Source organism: Sphaerodactylus townsendi, linkage group LG06, assembly GCF_021028975.2.
Source record: "Sphaerodactylus townsendi isolate TG3544 linkage group LG06, MPM_Stown_v2.3, whole genome shotgun sequence".
Classification (NCBI taxonomy): domain Eukaryota; kingdom Metazoa; phylum Chordata; class Lepidosauria; order Squamata; family Sphaerodactylidae; genus Sphaerodactylus; species Sphaerodactylus townsendi.
The window spans coordinates 118,183,992-118,203,685 of NC_059430.1; the positions used below are offsets into that span (position 1 = coordinate 118,183,992).

The window sequence follows — 19,694 nt, forward strand, 5'->3', positions numbered from 1 at the left end:
AACCCCAAGAGCACTGGCTGCTTCCTCTCCACCTTCTTCCCCGGGGAGTTGGCATGTGGGGACAGATCTGCTAAGAGGTAAAGAACGGTGGTGGTCGAACGTCAGGACAGGATCAGGGAGACTAAAGCTTGGGGAGAAAAGGGAAGCATGAAGACACGACTGCAAATCCAGGGCAGGGCTCCGGCTCGCCTTTCCCCAAACCCTCTCCTAGAGAGGCGGCTGCTGGCGAGCAGGACACCGATCCGGCTGGGCACGTGGTGCGCCCCATTCAGTTTCGCACGACTCTTTTAAGCCCCGCCCACTTTGTTCCTAGCCCCGCCCCTGGACAGTCAGTAGCATTGGAGCCGCGTTGTCAGAGCGCGTTTTGCCGGCCGAGGTGTCTGGCTGGGGAGGCGCAAAGGCTGGGGCGCGCCAAGAGGGGATCAGCTGCGCACAGGGCTGGAGAGGGACATCGGAGGGTAGGATCGGGCGCTAGCAAAAGTCTCTCTCTATACGCAAGGGACCAGGACCAGCGACCCCATCCTAGGAAGGTAGGTGCTTTAGCGGGGGGATATCTCTCTGAAAGCCACCTGCTTATCTCTCATTCCCACGGGACAGCAGAGAAGAAGCGTATGTATGATTTGGGGAGGAGGGGGGGGTGGGATCCATTGCTCTTTCTATGGATCCCCATTCGAAAGGATTGGCACTTATTTCAGGCTTGGAATAAACCTCCCAGTCTGACACCCCCCTCCCCCCCCCCAGCCTCTTCCTTTCCCCCTTTTGGAAGCCTTTAGAGAGAGTTGCTAAGAAATGGTTAGCAGGGGCATGGGTGGGGGCAGAGACCCCACTTTTGAGGGATGCTGGTTTTCGCTTCCATCCCAAAGATGCCACCATGGCTGAGACCTATCTGCAAATCCGAGCCCCTGGCGTGAAAGCTGGTTAACTATCTGTCCCTATTGACAGTTAACTTGAAAACCTATTTCTTATGGAAGGTGGCTTTTCAGATGTCCAATGTTGGGGCCTTAACTCCACATAAGAGGAGTGTGCGCTCACTGTGATCCCCCAGTAGGACATACATGTGCCCGTTGTACTATATATGTACAGCTTCTGTATGTTCAGACATGTACCCTCCAAAACCCACTTATCCGCTTGTGTGTACCCAAACTGAGAATGATCAACATTGCGCTTTGCATGCAAAATCTGCCTATTGGGTGTGCAGACATGTCTGTTATGTACGGATTTGCACCTGGGTCTCCGAAAGTCTTTATCAGAAAGTGTTTGGGCTTTGAAACATGTTCAGCCTCACAAGTTCTGCTTCACGGTTGCTGTGTGCTGGATTTGCCAACTCTTTTTTTTTACTGGCTCTGCTCTTGTGCTGTTAACCTCAGCCTGATCCACTGAAATGTAGGGACTGAAGCTCAGTTTCATCTGTCATGGAGGAACAGAAGAAGGAAAGCACGGACATTTTAATTTCAGCATGCCAGGCTGTTTATTAAAAGCCCAGGGGTCTGGAACATGGGGCAAGCTCATTTTATCCGTACAACGATCCAGCAGGGTTGGCTAAACAGAAAGAGAGAGGAGAGAGAGAAGGAGAGCACAACCGACTTCCTCACAGCACCCAATCTGATTTATTTCTAAGTAAGGTTTTGAATCCGAGTCCCCTTGTTTGAAAGAAAGAAGTAATGCCGGAGCGTTGTTGGATTGGGGAATGAAGTGGGCTTCCTTGGACCCTGACTAGAAACACCACTACTGTTGCCCATTATAAGTCTTCACAGGATACTTTTTTTTCCTGCAGATCCACTTAACCGGGCAAGATCTTGCTGACCTCCCAGAATTGGTGGTAGACTTGGATGTCATCATTCCTCAGTATGAAGCCACCCAAATGGAGCAGTAGCCACAGACTGATGCAGTTACTGTAATGCAAGGTATGTTTTAGCTCCCTCCCATTTCCTCAGAAGCATGAAAGGCATCCTCAGAATATACATATGGAACACAGGGCAAACAATTGTAAACAGTGTGCTCAAAAGACAGTGAGATGCAACACACAGCCTGAACGTTTCTATGGAAGGCTGCATTGTGTATAAGAATGACACTCGGCAACAGCGGTAATTGGCAACAAGAAGACAATTGGGCTAGGTTTATTTTATGCCTTCAGGAAAATGTATGTGCTGCCTCTTCAGAGACTTGCTTGGAATGGCTCATGAAGTAAAAAAATGATCACATCAAGTCATGAAAGCAACAGAATTTTCTATACTGAACTGAGGCTGACCTGTTTACTAAAGTTTGCGGTGAATCCTGGAGTATCACCCTGCTGTAATGACATCACTTCTGGTTTTCCATCAGAAATGATGTCGTGCACCAATGCGATGCCGCTGTACCCTCATTTTTCTCCCACCAGCTTTGGAAGAGTCGGTGGGGAACAGAAGTAAGCTTTGCAGAAGCTGAAGTGACAAAGCAGGAGACATAAAAACAGCATTAGAGCAACATTAGGAGGAGGAGGAGGAGTTTGGATTTATATCCCCCCCTTTCTCTCCAGTAGGAGACTCAAAGGGGTTTACAATCTCCTTGCCCTTCCCCCCTCACAACAAACACCCTGTGAGGTAGGTGGGGCTGAGAGAGCCCCGAGAAGCTGTGACTAGTCCAAGGTCACCCAGCTGGCATGTGTGGGAGTGTACAGGCTGATCTGAATTCCCCAGATAAGCCTCCACAACTCAAGCGGCAGAACTGGGAATCAAACTCGGTTCCTCCAGATCAGAGTGCACCTGCTCTTAGCCACTGCTCTTAGCCACTACGCCACTGCTGCTCCCATTAGAACAAGCATTAATAAAAACAGTCCTCAGTGTAGAAGTGGAGCATAAAAAGAGGCACCCCTGTTTTTTTCAGAACCCCTAAATTAAAAGTTAGGGTAAAAAGAAATGTTTTGGTCTGGTGCGCAAAGACTATAGGGTAGGTGCTGAGCAAGTCTTAAGGAAGAAGTCGTTCCACAGGTGAGGCGCAATTGCTAAGACTGACAGGCTTCTTCGTGGCAATCTGTATTGCTCTGCCACTGGTTTTACTACAGAGTTTCCATCAGTTCCTACACTTGCCCTACATCACGTTTGGGGTTCCAGGAACCAACATCATGGCGCACATAATGTGTGCCCCCAAGCTCCTGCTCTGTCAACCACCGAGAAAGCTTCATGTCTAGGTCCAAAGTTAGGTTTAATACCTGCAGTTTGAGAAGAATCCATTATTGCTGTTGGGTCATAATGGGATCATGCCGAACTTCCTCAGATAATGCAGAGCTCTTGCTCCTGAAAACCTGGGAGACTGTGGAATTTGCTGTCAACACCTCTTGCTTGCCACTGAGAGCAATGGTCCCTCTTTAGATGTTTACATGCACTGTTGATCTCTCTTGCTACGTCTATTTATTGGCAGCCTCTCACACCTCTGCTGATCCCATCTTGGATTTATTGGGCTGGGTTTCACGAGTGTTTGTGCTGTGTGTAGTTTGCACCTCCAGCAATAACTCAAGCGGTGTGAACTTTTGATCCCACTTTGGGGGGGAAATGTGTGTATTTACCATCTCTCTGTACTCGGGAGGTGAACTCTTAACTAGGTTTGCCAGCCTCCAGGTGGGGCCTAGATATCTCTTGAAACACCTGATATCAAAACAACAGAGATCAGATCCCCTGGAGAAAATGGCTGTTTTGGAGGGTGGACTCTATGGGGTCGCACCTCACAGAGATCCCTGGTCCTCTCCAGGCTTCATCCTCAAATTTCCAAGAGTTTCCCAACCTGGAACTGGCAACCCTACTTAATGTTTCAGAAGATGTAGGCTCATTCCGCACAAATCTCCTAAGGCGTTTGTAAAACATTTTCAATTCCCCCTTTTGTTTGCACTCACCCCCTGTCACAAGACCAGGGATGTGAGGGTCCATGCCTGTTTTATAATCCTGGGTTCTTTTTTCCAGATACTCAAAAACCACTGAGTTTTCCAAAGATTTTATTGAAAAACAGAAAATAAGAACATGTTCTAATACATAGGTATCTCAACTACAGCATCATTCCAAGCATGTTCTTTGTTGCAGACCTGGGATCAGGAGTTGCTTTCTCCTGCCTGGCCTGGATCAGAATCCCGTTGTTCTCTCCCCTTGGTAAACTCTGTTTCAGTGGCGTAGGAGGTTAAGAGCTCATGTATCTAATCTGGAGGAACCGGGTTTGGTTCCCAGCTCTGCCGCCTGAGCTGTGGAGGCTTATCTGGGGAATTCAGATTAGCCTGTATACTCCCACACACACCAGCTGGGTGACCTTGGGCTAGTCACAGCTTTTCGTAGCTCTCTCAGCCCCACCTACCTCACAGGGTGTTTGTTGTGAGGGGGGAAGGGCAAGGAGATTGTAAGCCCCTTTGAGTCTCCTGCAGGAGAGAAAGGGGGGATATAAATCCAAACTCCTCCTCCTCCTCCTCCTCCTCCTCCTCCTCCTTCTTCTTCTTGCCTTCCCCCCGTAAATCTTCACAACACCTTTACACCCCCTTGAAAAGATTCCTGGCCACCATTTTGTGATCCCCCCCCTTTTAAAATTCTGTGTTGCATCGAGGCTTTGATGCTTCACAGCCTTATGCTGTGTTCTCTGCTCCTCATATACTCAATGCTTTGAAAATTGCCCCTCCCCAAATAAAAGGACAAACAGAGAACTGCTGCAAATAAACAAGCGAGGGGGCACGGAGTGAGCTCAGAAAAATGGTGCTATGGAAGAAGCTTGGGGAAGCAGAGAAGTGTGGGAAACATTAGCCAATGGATCGCATAAGAACTGAAGATGTTTTCAAAACCTTTCAGCCAGAGACTTCTTTTAAAAGGAGATTCATTTAAAATGTTTTGAGGCTGAAAATAAAATGTTTCGGGGGTAAAACCAATGCAGAACTCCACGAAGGAAATGTTTTATTTCCTGCCTCAAAATGTTTTAAACGAACTGTGCAGAAAAGCCCAGAATTTGACGGAGGGTCCCCAGTCTTGTTGAACCCGGGGGCACTTTTTGGGGTTTGAAGAGCAACTAGAGATGCCATCTACATAATGGCGGTCTTGGTATAAAATCAAAAGCAAAACTGCTGCCTTGGCAGGTGGCCATAGGCTCCACATAATAAATGTGTTAGTCCTTAAGGTGTCTTCAAACTTTTTACTTTTTTTTGCTTATCAGGCTAACCCTATTTCCCATGTGCTGTGTTGCCCCATTGAAGTTGATGGGATCAGCCCGCTTAATCTCCTCTCTCCAAAGAGTGCAGGCTGGCCAACCATCTTGATGCTAGGAGTTTTCAGATGTTTAGCACTGCAATGAGACGCAACTTCCCTTTGTTCTCATCAATACACCCCAATTAATATCTCCCATCCTGTGGAGCTGTAACCACTAGGATTTCTTTCCTTCCTCTCCCTGGGACAAATAAAGCTTTGGAGCCCATCACTCCCCTTAGAAGACAGCTTCTTCCCTAAAAGTAGCCAAATAACCCAAGAATTCTGGGAAACCTTAACAGATCCATCCATCATCTAGTTAAGTCAAAATGCTTACATTTGTGTTGATTTAACTTGTGTTGATTTTACTTAGTTTAACTTGTGCCAGTATTCAATGCAGACATGTGTTTTCAAAGCTTGGCACTGTCTTGGGAGATGAGAAGCCAGGATTGTCAGCTGGCCTGGAGAAAAATGCCCCTTTAATGTGTGGAAATGGGTGTCTGAACCTTTTCTGGGCATAGAGGTCAATAACATCTCTCTAAGGCTCATTCCGCACACGCAGAATAATGCACTTTCAAGCTGCTTTCAGGGCTCTTTGAAGCTGTGCGGAATGGCAAAAACAGTTGTGAAAGCAGCTTGAAAGTGCATTATTTTGCGTGTGCGGAATGAGCCAAAGCTTCGATAGAAGGGACATGGCTCTTTTTGGACCTCTTCAGGTCAGTTGGGAGCCCGAGTTCTGGAATTGTGGGCTTTTGGATTGCACAAAAGGGGAAGGCAGTCTGCATATACTCAGGAGCACATTGTGTTTCTTTTTCTCAAATTCCAAGCTAGATGGTGGACTAGATCCTTCTTTGCTCCTCAGCGGCGATGGAGGGAGGGTGGGGAAAAAGGGAGCCCATTTGCAATTCCTCTAAGCTACTCACTTATCACATTGATTGTCACATTCTCTTCTTATCTATTGTAGAAGACATCTTGGGTCCTGGGAACGTCTTTTATTTTTCCATGAGGCATTCATGAAATCGAAAGCTCAGTGAAGGTCTTCTGATTATCAGGAGATGATGACAAAATAGTTTATGGAGGAAGATAATGCAGGCTGACAGATACCAGCTGAGGTCCTGTTCCCATAGCTGCTTCGGCTTACAGTAGCTGTGATGGTCAGTGAGAACATCATGGGACTGAACTCTTGCCAGGTTGAACTTCTTCTGACTGTGGGTACAGCTCCGGCCTACACATTCATAGAAGAGAAGTCTACTATTGGTCACAAGGCTGCAATGGAACATCCTTGTTCAGAGGCAGTGTACCTCTAGTATCTATGCAGTGGGGCAAAAATAGATTATTTTACTTCCAGATTTATCTGGTTGGCCTCTGTGGGAAGCAGAATTATGTGGGCCACTGTTCTGACACGTCAGGAATGTCCTCTTATGTTCACATAGAAAATGAGCATATTATGGGCAAGCATAGGCTAGAGCTCTTTCCTTGTTAGTTTCTATGTTGAGAGCATTATCAGTTGCTGGTGGGTTTATGAGCTGCTAGGAGGCATACGTAAAGCCATAGATTTTATGGCAATTCTGAGGGCTATCCAATGTTACTTCTGGGTTTCCCTGGAAGTGATGTCACTGTTCATGTGATGCCAACTATTTGTTTTTCTTTTTCCAACTGCCCCTTGGAGAGGCAGCAGGCAACCTGGTTTGCTACCAGGAAGCCTCCTGCCATGGCTTGAGTTCTGGCAATGCTATGGAGCCATCAGAACTTAGGGTAGAAGTATTGCCTTTAAGCCTTCCTGGGGCACATGGTAACTTTTGGCCAAATATGCTGAACTGAATGGGTCCCTTGCTGTGATCCAGTCAAGTCCTCCTTATGTTCTTTTTCTTTGAACTAGGGAACTTTCAAAATGTACCTCCTGCTGCAATCAAAGGCTCATTCCGCACATGCAGAATAATGCACTTTCAAACTGCTTTCAGTGCTCTTTGAAGCTGTGCAGAATAGCAAAATCCACTTGCACACAGTTGTGAAAGTGGTTTGAAAACGCATTATTTTGCGTGTGCGGAAGGGGCCAAAGAGTCATGGATTCTGCTGGCCATGTAACTCAGCTGTGTTCAGGTGCTCAGATGCATGGCGCTACCATGCGCTGGTGTCAGCCTGCTGGTCCTAGTTGGGGGGTGATTTCTCAACAGTCACCCGTCTGCCAGCACTGACTTTGCCAGGGCTCAGAGAGGTATGTGCTTGCATCAGCCTAGGGGAGAAAGAGAAAGAGAAGAGGTGACTTAGTCCCAAGCTGAGCATTGTGAAACAGATTTCTTGGAAATGGCTTAGAAATGGCTGCCAATGACCAAGGTTAAAGGTCATCTTGCACAGACTTTTTTTTAGTTCACTGGATGAGATTACAACCAAATCCCTACAGGTATTGATGAGATTAGGACCAGATCCCTACAGAGGAAGATGGAGGTAAAATCACTTTGTAAATAAAGTCTGACTTATAAACGTTGTGATGCGATGTCATCCCATGGGTCAGTAATGACCAGATCCTTGCACCAGGGACTACCTTTATCTTTTTAAAGCATTCGTATTCCCCTTATCAGGAAGGTGTTGTACAATACACTTCCAAAGCATTTTAACAATTATTTACAACAGGATTTTTCAGCCCCAGGGCTTAATAGGGATATAGGATTATTATTCAGGAGAGATGCCAGTTTCCTTGCTCCTGAGCATTTCTCCTTTGCTCTGATCAACCTGAATACATTCTGCACTGCACCTCTATATCCTGACTGCTGTCTTTTCACTATTCCTTCCCACTTCACGCTGGGATTTAAGAACTCTGGGATCTCCACAATGACTTGTCTCTTACGAAGAATGCTTTGACTCTCAAAAGCTTGAAAGTCTTCTTGGTCTCTGAGGTGCTGCTGGACCTGTGCCTGGGGCTAGATGTAGTCCAAAATCCAGCAGACAGCCCTGCTGCCTTTTGGAGAACTTCCCAGTGGCCTGGGCCCCCTATGCAAAAGAAGGGGGAGGAACCATTTTGCTTTTCAATTCTGTAAATTGGCCTGCAAATATTATTCATTAGAGGTGGCTAAAAGCTGGTGCACTCTGATCTGGAGGAACCAGGTTTGATTCCCAGCTCTGCCGCTTGAGTTGTGGAGGCTTATCTGGGGAATTCAGATTAGCCTGTACACTCCCACACACGCCAGCTGGGTGACCTTGGGCTAGTCACAGCTTCTCGGAGCTCTCTCAGCCCCACCTACCTCACAGGGTGTTTGTTGTGAGTGGGGAAGGGCAAGGAGATTGTAAGCCCCTTTGAGTCTCCTGCAGGAGAGAAAGGGGGGATATAAGTCCAAACTCTTCTTCTTCAAATGGCTTCTGTCCAATTGTGACATGTTGACTTAGGGTACAATTAGGATGACGTTAGTCCAGGAACCAGATTGCAGCTGTTACCTGTGCCATTATCTGCAATGATTTTCACAGATGAAGATTCTGCAGGGGGCAAAGAAAGGCAAAGCAATTACAGAGCAATATGCCCAAGAGTGTCAGCACCAAATGCCATTTGGAAATTGTGACGATCAGTAATTAATAGTCATGATGGGATGGACAGCAACGTGCCTTGATTTTTATCTGTGCCTTGGAAAGGAACTCGCAGACTGTCATAGGGTTGCCATCCTCCAGAAAAAGAGGAAAAGTTAGTTTTTATAGCCTGCTTTTCTCTATTAGGAAACACAAAATGGCTTACAATCACCTTCCCTTCTCTCCCCACAATGAACACCTTGTGAGATAGCTGGGACTGGGAGGGTTCTGGGAAAACTGGGAATAGCCCAGTGTTAGGGTTCATGTGGAGGAGTGGGGAAACAAACCTAGTTCACCAGATAAGAGTCTGATTGATGCTCACGTGGAGGCATGGGGAATCAAACTGGATTTTCCAGATTAAAGTCCATTGCTCTTAACCATTGTACCAGGTGGAGCTTGAGGTTCTCCCAGAATGACAACTGATCTCCAGACTACAGAGATCAGTTTCCCTGGAGAGGACAGGAGTTGTAGAGGGCAACATCTCTGGTATACCATAGATTCAATGTGAAATCCCTTTCCAAATTCTTCCTTTCATAGGCACTACTCCCACTCCAAAGCTCCAGGGGCTTCCCAGGCCAGAGTTGGCAACCTTACCAGATGAAGGGGACGTACAAAATTGTGCAGGCAATGGTGGGGCTGCCAGCCTCCTGGTGAGACCTGGGTATCCCCCGGAATGAAAACTCATTTCCAAGTTACAGAGATCAGTTCCGCAGGAGACAATGGATTCCTTGGAGGGCAGACTGGGCACCTTTCCCAAATTTCTAGCATTTTCTCAACCTGGATCTGGGAACCTTACCTCCCATTTCCCACTGGTGCCCAGAGGAGACTTGGCAACCCTAGGCCGTGGACTTTTTACCAAAGAACATGAGCACTAGTGGAGACTTGAGATATGGCTTTTTCAGTGGCGGCCCCGAGACTGTGGAATGAACTCCTCCTCCCCTGCCTAGATGCATCAGGAATCTTCTTTATATGCTTTTAGATTTAGTGCCACAATACCGGGGAAAATACCGGTAGGTGAGTCTTTACTCACCTACCGGTATTTTCCCTGGCCTTTTGCTGAAGAGATGGTTTCCCCCTTCTGGCGATACGAATTTGAAAACAGGTTGGACGAATTTTTGAATGGGTTTTTATTCATTTTAACGCACGTTGCGGATTTTGAAACGTTTTAATAGAGTTGTGAGGATTTTTAAAATAGACTTTATTGCTACAGTGTTATATAATGTGATTGTTTTTTAGGTTTATCGGTATTTTATTCTTTTCATTTTGTGTTGCATCCTGACCTTTGGGTATAGGGTGGGCTAAAAGTACATATAAATAAATAATGAATGGATAAAATAAACAGTGATGCTTTTGTTTTGACTCAGCAGGTAGAAACTGTTAGAGCATTGGCCACTTTGGAGCAGCAGTGGCGTAGGAGGTTAAGAGCTTGTATATCTAATCTGGAGTAACCAGGTTTGATTCCCAGCTCTGCCGCCTGAGCTGTGGAGGCTTATCTGGGGAATCCAGATTAACCTGCACACTCCCACACACGCCAGCTGGGTGACCTTGGGCTAGTCACAGCTTCTCGGAGCTCTCTCAGCCCCACCTACCTCACAGGGTGTTTGTTGTGAGGGGGGAAGGGCAAGGAGATTGTAAGCCCCTTTGAGTCTCCTGCAGGAGAGAAAGGGGGGGGGATATAAATCCAAACTCTTCTTCTTCTTCTTTGTGGTATACACCAGTGTGAAAGCCAGTGTGGTGTAGACTTTGGTCCAGTGCCTCACAAAGTTATTGCGGCACTAAATTTGAGAGGTGGGATCTATTCTCCCTCCACTTAATAGGAGTACCAAGGCAAAGGAGGAAGGAGAAATCAATCGATTTCAGACCATAAGGTTATTCCTCAATGTATATCTATAGAAAGCGCAAGCTATTTCGATCAATGGTTTTAATATACCAGCCCATTTGTTACTGGCAGACTGTCTCTTCTCACCCTGGCAGCCAGAAAGTTATGTGCTAAATATATATCTAAAATATGTAACCAAGAGAAGCAATGCATAATTCAATACATCACTTGCCAGTTTATTAGGAAGTTTTATTGCACAATCCCATTTGGGGTTTCAGTTTTAACGTTATACATCGTTTATGTTTATTTAAGTTATAATCTGTTTGCATGTTGTAACGTGTGTCGTTTTAATACCGGTGTTTCTTTTATTGTTATGGCCTATGGCCAGGTACAATAACACCAACTACTGTATCAATGATTTTAACGGTTTTGGGGTATAAAAAAAGACATCAACAGTATTTCAAAACAATCTAGGCTGATACTATTTCAAAAAACATTCACCCTGACCTCATTACAAAACTAATCAGCCTGTTTTCAGCAAATATAAATCCAATTCATGCGCCAAATGTGTTTCGGTCATCTCCTTTTAAGGCCAACAACAGTTGGCACCAGTGAGGCATATTAAGAAAGACAGAGAAAACAGAAGCTTCTGCCTGCCAGGGTAGGAAGGAATGTGGATCAGAAAAAAACAGGCGAGGATCTGGTGCCTAAGTTGATCTAGCAGCGGCCAAGTGTTGAATCAAAGCATTCTAAAAAAGAGATTCCCCTCCCCCCCTTTTTGCCAACTTGGTTTGCCAATTTGCCAAGTTTGGTTTTCTTTATCAGCCTTCTCATAACAACACTTGAAGGTGCTTTGGATTGGATCTGGACTAAGTTTTCCAGTCACAGTGTGGAACTTCTGCCACTGGAGAATGCTGATCTCCACAAATCACTGAGGAATTCTGCCGATGGAGGGGTGGGGGCTGTTGCGGGAGAAGCGGCTCCGCATGGAGCTGCCTCTTCCCCTTCCCCCCCACTCATCTTGTCATCCTGCGTCGCCCTGCTGGACTGCTAAGACCCACCCATGCTGCCCTCCGACCTCCAGGGGTTGGAGGACAGTGAAAGAGGGTCTCAGCAGTCCGGCAGAGCGACGCAGGACGACGAGGTGAGTGGGGGGGGGGAAACAGCGTTTTCCCGGCGGTGCCGTTCGCACCGCGCTGCTGGGAACACGCTGTTTTTCAAAAACCTCCCTCCAGGAGGCGGCCTGATGCCGCTCTGGGGGAGGTGAAGGGGAGCCAGGTTGGCGCTGCTGCATTTCAGCAGCGCTGCCTGTGCAAATGGCTCCCTGGGGACGGCGTTTTTGCTGTCCCCAGGGCACCGTATTTGGCCCGTGCGGAAAGGGCCTGAGGAACGGGGGGGGGGGGGGCGCGTTCCGCAGAAGAAAGGGAGAACTGGTAGAAGTTTCTAATGTGGTCTGGACATTTTTTCTGGAGTTAAATTGTTCTACAAAGATCGGTCTTGTGTATTCTGATGGGTAGTGGCTTCCCAGTGTAGCAGGTTGAGGTTCTTTAGGGCCACTTATCACTTGATGCTTTTAACTGGAGAGGGTGGAAATTGAACCTGGGACCTTCTGTATGCAAAGCAGATGCTCTCCTGCTGAGCCATAGCCCCTCCTCACAAGCATGTCTCTTCAAAATCTATTTTGTATGTGTAGGCTACAGCATGCGGAAGTGTCCCTGTTCTGCAGGGAAGTTTCAGACTATAACTCATACCTTATCTTTGGCAAGCATATCTAACTTGGTAGACAATGTGGTGCAGTTGTTAGCATTCTGAAGTATGACAAAGGAGAGCAGGGTTCCAATCCATCCTCAGCCCTGAAGCCTTCCTGTATGATCTGTATCAGCTTAAGAACATAACAAGAACCCTGCTGGATCAGACCAGCAGTCCATCTAGTCCAGTATCCTGTCTACACAGTGGCCAACCTGTTCCTCTGACATATTTATTTATTTATTACTTAAAGTTATATCCCGCCGTCCCTTGAAGGCCTCAGGGTGGCAACAACAGTATAAAAACAGTTACAATAGAAGCAGAAAACAGCTATAATAAATAACAGTATAAAACATAGCACCTAAAATCAGATGGCGACATAGAGTCCCAAGTCTTTTCCCTGATGTTGCCTCCTGGCACTTGGATGTGGAGGTGCCATTTAGTTACCATGGCATAACAGCATAAGAAGTTCTTATGTCTGGTCTTAGCAGTGGCGTAGCGCCAACGGGGCCAGATGGGGTGCGACTCCCTGGGTGGAGCGGTGGAGGGGGCGTGACTGGGCTGCAGAGGGGGCGTGGCATTCCAGGGCAGACTGTGCTGCAGCAGGAGTGCAGGGCACGCATGCCCCGTAGGTGCAGTTCCCCCTCGCTCCGCTTCTGGGTCTTTGTTAACGTTCCCAGCTGGTAAGAGATTCTGGGTTGGGGGGTATGGGAGGCACGATCATGTCAACAGTGTAGATCATTTCCAGGACATACCTGGAAGAGCCTTAATGTCATTCATGCAATGCTGAAGTATGCACTGGAAACTCCCTGTGATTTTTGACTAATTTCTCCCATTCTCTTATAGTGAGAAACCTGACCGCCCTGGATTTACCTAACTGGGTGGTTGTGGCAGTAAATGGGAGGGGGAAGGAGATCAGTTCATATACATAGCTGAAAAAGAATGGAATAAAAATACTTACTTAAAAATCTAGACTTGACCTTGGAGTCCGTGAGGTAGTCACTCTTCTGTTCTATCCCAAGTTTTCGTGCCATTTCCATCAGCCATCATTTGATATTATCAAAATTTATGGCAAGATCTGTGCTCTCTGTCAGTGCCTGTTTAAGTATGAGATATTGTCTGCATTGTGTTTTCCCTATGGTGGTATTCTCTCTTAGAGTCCTGACTAGCTCCACACAGGTCAGCACACATCTGAACAAAATATCTCCCAAGGGTTTGTAGACACAGACTCTTTTGACTTAATTGCTTTTTTATTTTTAAAAGATTTTTTTTTATTTTATGAACAAAGAGTTACAGAGAAGGGGGACAAGTTAAAAATAAGAAATGAATAACATGAGCGAACAATGATAGTAGTACATTTTAAATGGATAATAGTACATATTAAATGGATCTGCATTTATAATCTTGTATGCTTCATAGTCGCTTTAAAAAATAGCTCAATATTAGCTAATATGCTGGATTATTAGATATCTACATTCCTTTTTGTATATAAAAACAATGTTATGATAGTTCATGAAGAGCTTGCTCTAATCAAGTTATTGAAATGATATGTTCTTGTTTCAAAATTATATTTGACTTTATTGCTAAAGTGCATAGGCAACTTTATTTCTGAAGTGCATATTTGAATCACTTCCAGGTGGTACATGTGGTCGGGAGCGGGGGGAACCTATGTAGACCCCAGATTGTGGACCTGGCCAAGAATTCTGGCTCTAGGGTTGCCAACTTCAGCTTGGGAAATTCTTAGAGATTTGAAGGTGATGCTTGCAGAGTTTGGCGAAGGGAGGAATCTCGGCAAGGCATGCCACCATACTGCTATCCAAAGTTGGCAGTCTCCTCTTTAGTTGGGGGAAACTAACTAGAGACAGAAAACGAGAGGGGGTAATTGGGATCTATGACCTGTGTATCCTGGGATAGTCCTGGGTAAAAACTCTCAAATGAGTGGGCAGTTTTGTTGAAAACCGTACAACAAGAAATATATTTTAAACAATGACCTATGCACACAAACAGCTGACTAAGAGGAAAGGGAGGAAGTTGGACAGGGTTTCAGGGATGGGTGAGAGTTAGCAGTCTTGAAGTGGCACCTGGGGAAAGCAGTGCTGAACAGGAAGACGATCAGCATTTCCAAGAGCAAAACCCACAAGTCAGGGAGCACCCATGGATCCAGAGCATTCACAGTCACTGTGAATGGCCAAAGGGCCAATATTTATACCCCAACATGGTTCCGGAGGCAGTGTGAAGTGGGCTGGTAAGAAAGCCAGAGGACAAAGAATGGATTGCTCCAACAAAAAAGATGGATCAGAAGCCAAGAAAATGCCTGGACTATTCTCTTGAATACTGATTCATTGCTAGGGTAGGTGCAGATAGGGAAGTATGCTCAGAGGGCTGATTGAATCACTTTATGAGGGTGACACAATGGAGATTAGCCAGGTCCGTCGGCCAGTCAGGCACACTTCGGGCCAGGGGAAAAGTTCAGGGGCCAATCTCCATCCTGCCCAAGCTGGACACACAAGATGGATCCCAAAACTTGTTGAGAGCATACATTTTGTTGGGAGTGTAGTCTTGCTCTCATGCCAGTCTTTTGCCCCCATGCCACCTTGGCACCCCTTCACAGGAGGAGTGGGTCTGACTGCTTATAATTCAGTCTGCTCTCCAAAGCTGCCATTCCTCCAGAGTTACTGATCTCTGTAGTTTGGAGGTCAGTTTTGTGGATGGTGGGAGAACTCCATGGCAGTGATGTCTGTCTCCATATTGGGTGCACTTAGTTTGCTTGGCAAGTAGCTCATTGTGTGCCTGTACTGTGCCAGGATTGTATCACTTCAGACCCCAAATATGGAATTGCAGGGATGAACGCTTCCTGAACACACTAAAAAATCTTCTTCATCAGTAGAAATTTCAGCGTGCATGACAAATTCTAGGCAAATCCCTTACATCCTAGTTAGTCAAACAGGAATGGGATTGTTGTTATTGACATGATATTCAGTCATGTAGTTCCCCCATTTGCAACTCTGAAGTGATACAGTCCAGTTTTCTTGGAAAAGTGGAGAACTTTGTGAGTCACTGGGCATTTCCCCACTCTCCACGATCCCCTTTATGCCGCGCACTGCTCTCAGCGCGCGGCATCCCTGGTGCACGCCTGGGCGTCCCCACGACCCCGCACTCTGCGTGGGGTCATCAAAAGGCTCCGTTTCAAGAGCGCCAGGGATGCCGCATGCTGAGTACCAACAGCGGCAGCTGTCGAAGGCGGCTGCTATGCAAAGCGCCCACAATAGGTAAAGGGGAGTGCCAGGGGACCCCGTGCTACTTGAGGAGAGTAGCACGGGGCTTAAGGTAAGTGGGGAAAGGCCCACTGTTGGTCCTCACTGGGAGAAAAGGTGAGACATAAATAACTGTATAAATACCGGTAAATGTGTATTTTTTTCCTACTAAGATAGTCCTGAGGGGGAACCACTCTGTACGCGTTCAGAAGCACTTTTATCTTGATCATCAGATCATGGAACTAGAATGATAAAGAAAAAATTCACAACTAGGTCCTTGTGATCAGGACTATCTTTAATTTGAATTATGTCCTGCTTCTTTTCATATCTCTGCAGGAAGTAGAAAGTCTAGTGTGTCAAAAGTCTCCTTAAGTCTTTTAACAAAAAACTTGGTGGAAATTAAATTGTAACTGTCTCGTCTGATAATTGCATCAGACTTGGAGCTGCACAGCTGAACCCTTGAGAAAAAGAATAATATTCACCTTATCGGAGACAAAGGTAATAGAGTTAGATCCACAGCAATTTCCTCTCATGCAGTAATGAGAACATAGGTCAATTGCCCAAGTGAGCTGTTTGCCAACTGATCCAACAAAATCTTATCTCCGTTCCCTCTCTGCTTATCTCCTTCTATCAATTGCTTGCTTTAATCCTGTTGTTTGTTTCCAGAAATGGGGTATTTCCTTTGGATACTCCCAAATAGGGGCATGTCCAGGAAGCTAAGCCTATAAGTGCCCAAGTGATGCTCCCAGGGAATCTGTGGCCACCATTTTGAGTCACCAATGGAAAGGGGAGAGAAGGAAGCTTTTAGTCTTCCCTTGACAATTGTGCCGGTTGCATGTGTTGGGAAATCCATCTGGCAGTTTCTATATGGTTCTCTGGGCCCTAAGGTCCCAGCAGGATCGGCAGAAAACCAGAGAGAAGAGTGAATGAAGAGACAGAGGCAAGGTCTGGGAACTGTGGGCAGATATAGACAGTGTGGGTCTACAGCAAGGTTGCCACCTGGGTATGCATGGCAAGGTGAGGCTCAGAGCCTGGCATGTGGGGTTGCCAACTCCCATTGGGGAAACAGCTAGAGATTTGGAGGCTGTGCCTAGAGAGGGCAGAGTTAAGTATGGGAACTCAGCAGAAACGTGACTCCAGGGAGTCCACCCTCCAAAACTTCCATTTCCTTTAGGAGAACTGGTCTCTGCAATTTGGGGAACAGTTGTGATTCCAAGAGAAATTGGCAGCTCTACTGGCAGAACATCCTCCCCTCACCCCCAAACGCACACTGGAGACACTGGGCTGATCTGCCATTTCGAATGGCAGAGGCAGCATTGTGCTCTTCTGTATCTTCCAGAAGCCCCTCCTGACTGGCCTAGAAACCCTGTCCCATGGTGAAGTGTTCTAGATCCATCAGTAGCGTTAAAAAATGAGAAAAATCCAAGGGTGGGAGCATAGCTTAATAGTAGAGCACCTACTTTGCACGCAAAGGGCCTAAGTTTGATCTTCAGCATCTCCAGTTAACAGGATCAGGTACGAGAATATGGGAAAGCTACCACCTGAGACTCTGGACACCTGCTGCCAGCCACAGAAGACAGCCCTACCACTGATAGGGTCGGGGGAAGGCACCTCTGTGTTCAGAATGCCCTCTGCCTCTGCAAAGTAGCCACAGTTGGGGAGAGAAAGGAACAGGGGTTGAGGGACAAATGGCTGCCCAGCAGCATCCAAGACCTTCAGATGCCCACAGTTCAGCTCCAAGGGACTTCCCAACTTACCAGCCTCCATGCCTGGAATTTGCTCCAGGTCCTGAGCCAAGCTCTGTTTGCAGACCTCTGCTTTAAACCCCCTGCTCTTATCTTCCAGCGACATCTACGGCAGGTATTTCATTACCATCTGAACAAGAGAGCCTATAATTAGCCTCATTGTCTCCTAGCAGGGCAGCTGTTAAACCGGGCTGTGTTATCTCAGAAGAGAGGGACTTCCTTTCCCCTGCAAGTAACTCAGGTGCCATAAACCTGCCCTTATCCAAGCCTTCCTCTTGTTGATCATTCTCCCTCTGGTAAGAGATACCTTTTCATTACAGCAAAGTACACAGAGGCACAACACAGTGGAGCTTACCCAGGCATGCATGTTTGCTGAAAACAAAATAAACTCAGTGCCATTTATGGTTTCTGACTATGAAGAGGAGTCTTTATTCGTGATCTCCACTCTGGATAGAAAAGTGGCATAGGGTTAAGTGGAGAATGGGCGACCAGGAAGGCCATTGCTGAGGAGCTGGACGTTGCAGGAGGAAAGTGGAATGTGTTAGAGAGTTCCATTCACATTTTGGTTTCCAGGTTTTAAATCTGGCATGTGGCATGTCTCAGGTGTCCAACAGATAATCTAAGATACTACTGACCCCATATGAAGTACAATGACTCATCAACTCTTAAAAAGGTTAGCAGTCAAATATGGTTGGGCGCCAAATCATGATATTTTACCAAATAATAGTATATGATGAATGGCTGGTGAAAACATGCTATTTTTCCTCATTCAAAAGAAGTAGAGAAAATTTGGGGGGAATATTTGGGGAGCAGCCTTATTCATGTCCCAGAGCCCTCTTTAACATTTTCTTCACAATCTGTTTTTTGCATTTTAGGTGACATGCCACCCCATCAGTATGGCTCCCAAGAGTGAAGAATGTGATCTGTACCTTTCCATCTACCTTCTCACCATCATCACAGGCTTTCCCACCAATCTGTTGGCTCTGTGGGCCCTCATTAAGAAGCTGAAGACCAAGGCTACACCCAATTGTGTCCTTCTTCTCAACCTCACTCTTTCTGACCTCTGTTTCCTGTCCTTTTTGCCCTTCAAGGCAGTGGAGGCCATTGCTGGCCATTGGCCTCTTCCTGCTGTCCTGTGTCCCCTCAGTGGCCTCCTCTACTTCAGCACCATCTACTCCAGCACACTCTTCCTCACAGCAGTGAGTGTGGAACGCTACTTGGGCGTGGCCTATCCTATCCATTACAAGCTGAGGCGCCACTCAGCCCATGCAGTAATTGCCAGTCTAGGTCTCTGGGCCTGCTCTTTTGCCCACTGCAGCATTGTCTTTATCACTGAGTTTCATGAGGCCAACTATTCAAATGGCAGCAATGTCTGTTATGACCTCTTCACGCCTGGCCAGCTTGACCTCCTCCTCCCAGCTCGGCTGGAACTTGGCATCGTTCTCTTCCTGGTTCCGTCCTTAATCACCTCCTTCTGCTATTGCGGCTTTATGAAGATTGTCATCTCTTCGCCACACATCTGCAGGACCAAAAAGCAACGAGCCGTGGGACTGGTAGCCGCCACCCTAGCTGTGTTCATCATCTGCTTCACCCCCTACAACGTTTCCCACTTTGTCGGTTTTATCGAGTGGGAAAATCCAGATTGGAGGGACAAGGCCTTACTTTTTAGCACCCTCAATGCGAGCTTGGACCCCATCATCTTCTACTTCTCCTCCACCGCGGTGCAAAATTCATGTTGGGGTTTCCTGACCCAGGTCAAAAGAGTCTGCACTCTCTCTCCTTTGGTCCAGAAGTTCTTCTGCAAAGAGACTAAGAAACTGAGGATAGCAAGTACACAGGAACCAGTTTGCTGTTCCAAGCTATGACGTTCTCTGTATGTGGAAATTTCCAGAGACACAGTCCTTTCCTTCTGCATAGGATAAATGAAAAAAAAGAAAACATGATCTGGGAGTTTCAGAAATAGCTTCAGACTTACAAATCTCCAGTGACAGTTTTAGCTTCAGCCTCTGGAGGGAAGAGTATATCTCAGTGATGGCGAACCTTTTCGAGACCGAGTGCCCAAATTGCAACTCAAACTTATTTATCGCAAAGTGCCGACACGGCAATTTAACCTGAATACTGAGGTTTTACTTTAGAAAAAACGGTTGGCTCCAAGGCGCGCGTTACTTGGGAGTAAGCTTGGTGGTAGTCGGTGGCTTTGCTTTCAAGCAACCGTGCAATGCTTCCAATGGGTGAATCACGACCCTAGAAGGGTTTAGAAGCAAGCCCCATTGCCAGCAACCGAGCTTACTCACTGGTACAGGATTGCGCTTTAGTTCTTCAGTGAGGTTTAACAGCACTTAACAGGGTTACCTACTTGTCGTGCCCAGTGGCCCAGGCAAGCCTAGATGTG

General features: G+C 46.6%; 1 protein-coding gene across 1 annotated transcript; it reads left to right on the plus strand.

Moving 5' to 3' along the window:
* The first annotated feature begins 395 nt into the window (after window positions 1–395).
* Window positions 396–19,303, plus strand: LOC125435651 (free fatty acid receptor 3-like). The gene is made up of 3 exons (XM_048501933.1): window positions 396–530; window positions 1,775–1,904; window positions 18,178–19,303. Exon 3 carries the CDS (start codon window positions 18,199–18,201, stop codon window positions 19,165–19,167), a length of 969 nt encoding a protein of 322 aa, XP_048357890.1. The 5' UTR covers window positions 396–530; window positions 1,775–1,904; window positions 18,178–18,198; the 3' UTR covers window positions 19,168–19,303.
* Window positions 19,304–19,694: the final 391 nt, after the last annotated feature.

Bases quoted from the DNA above. Each gene is read 5' to 3' on its own strand.
- LOC125435651 (XM_048501933.1), top strand. From the start codon at position 18,199: ATGGCTCCCAAGAGTGAAGAATGTGATCTGTACCTTTCCATCTACCTT.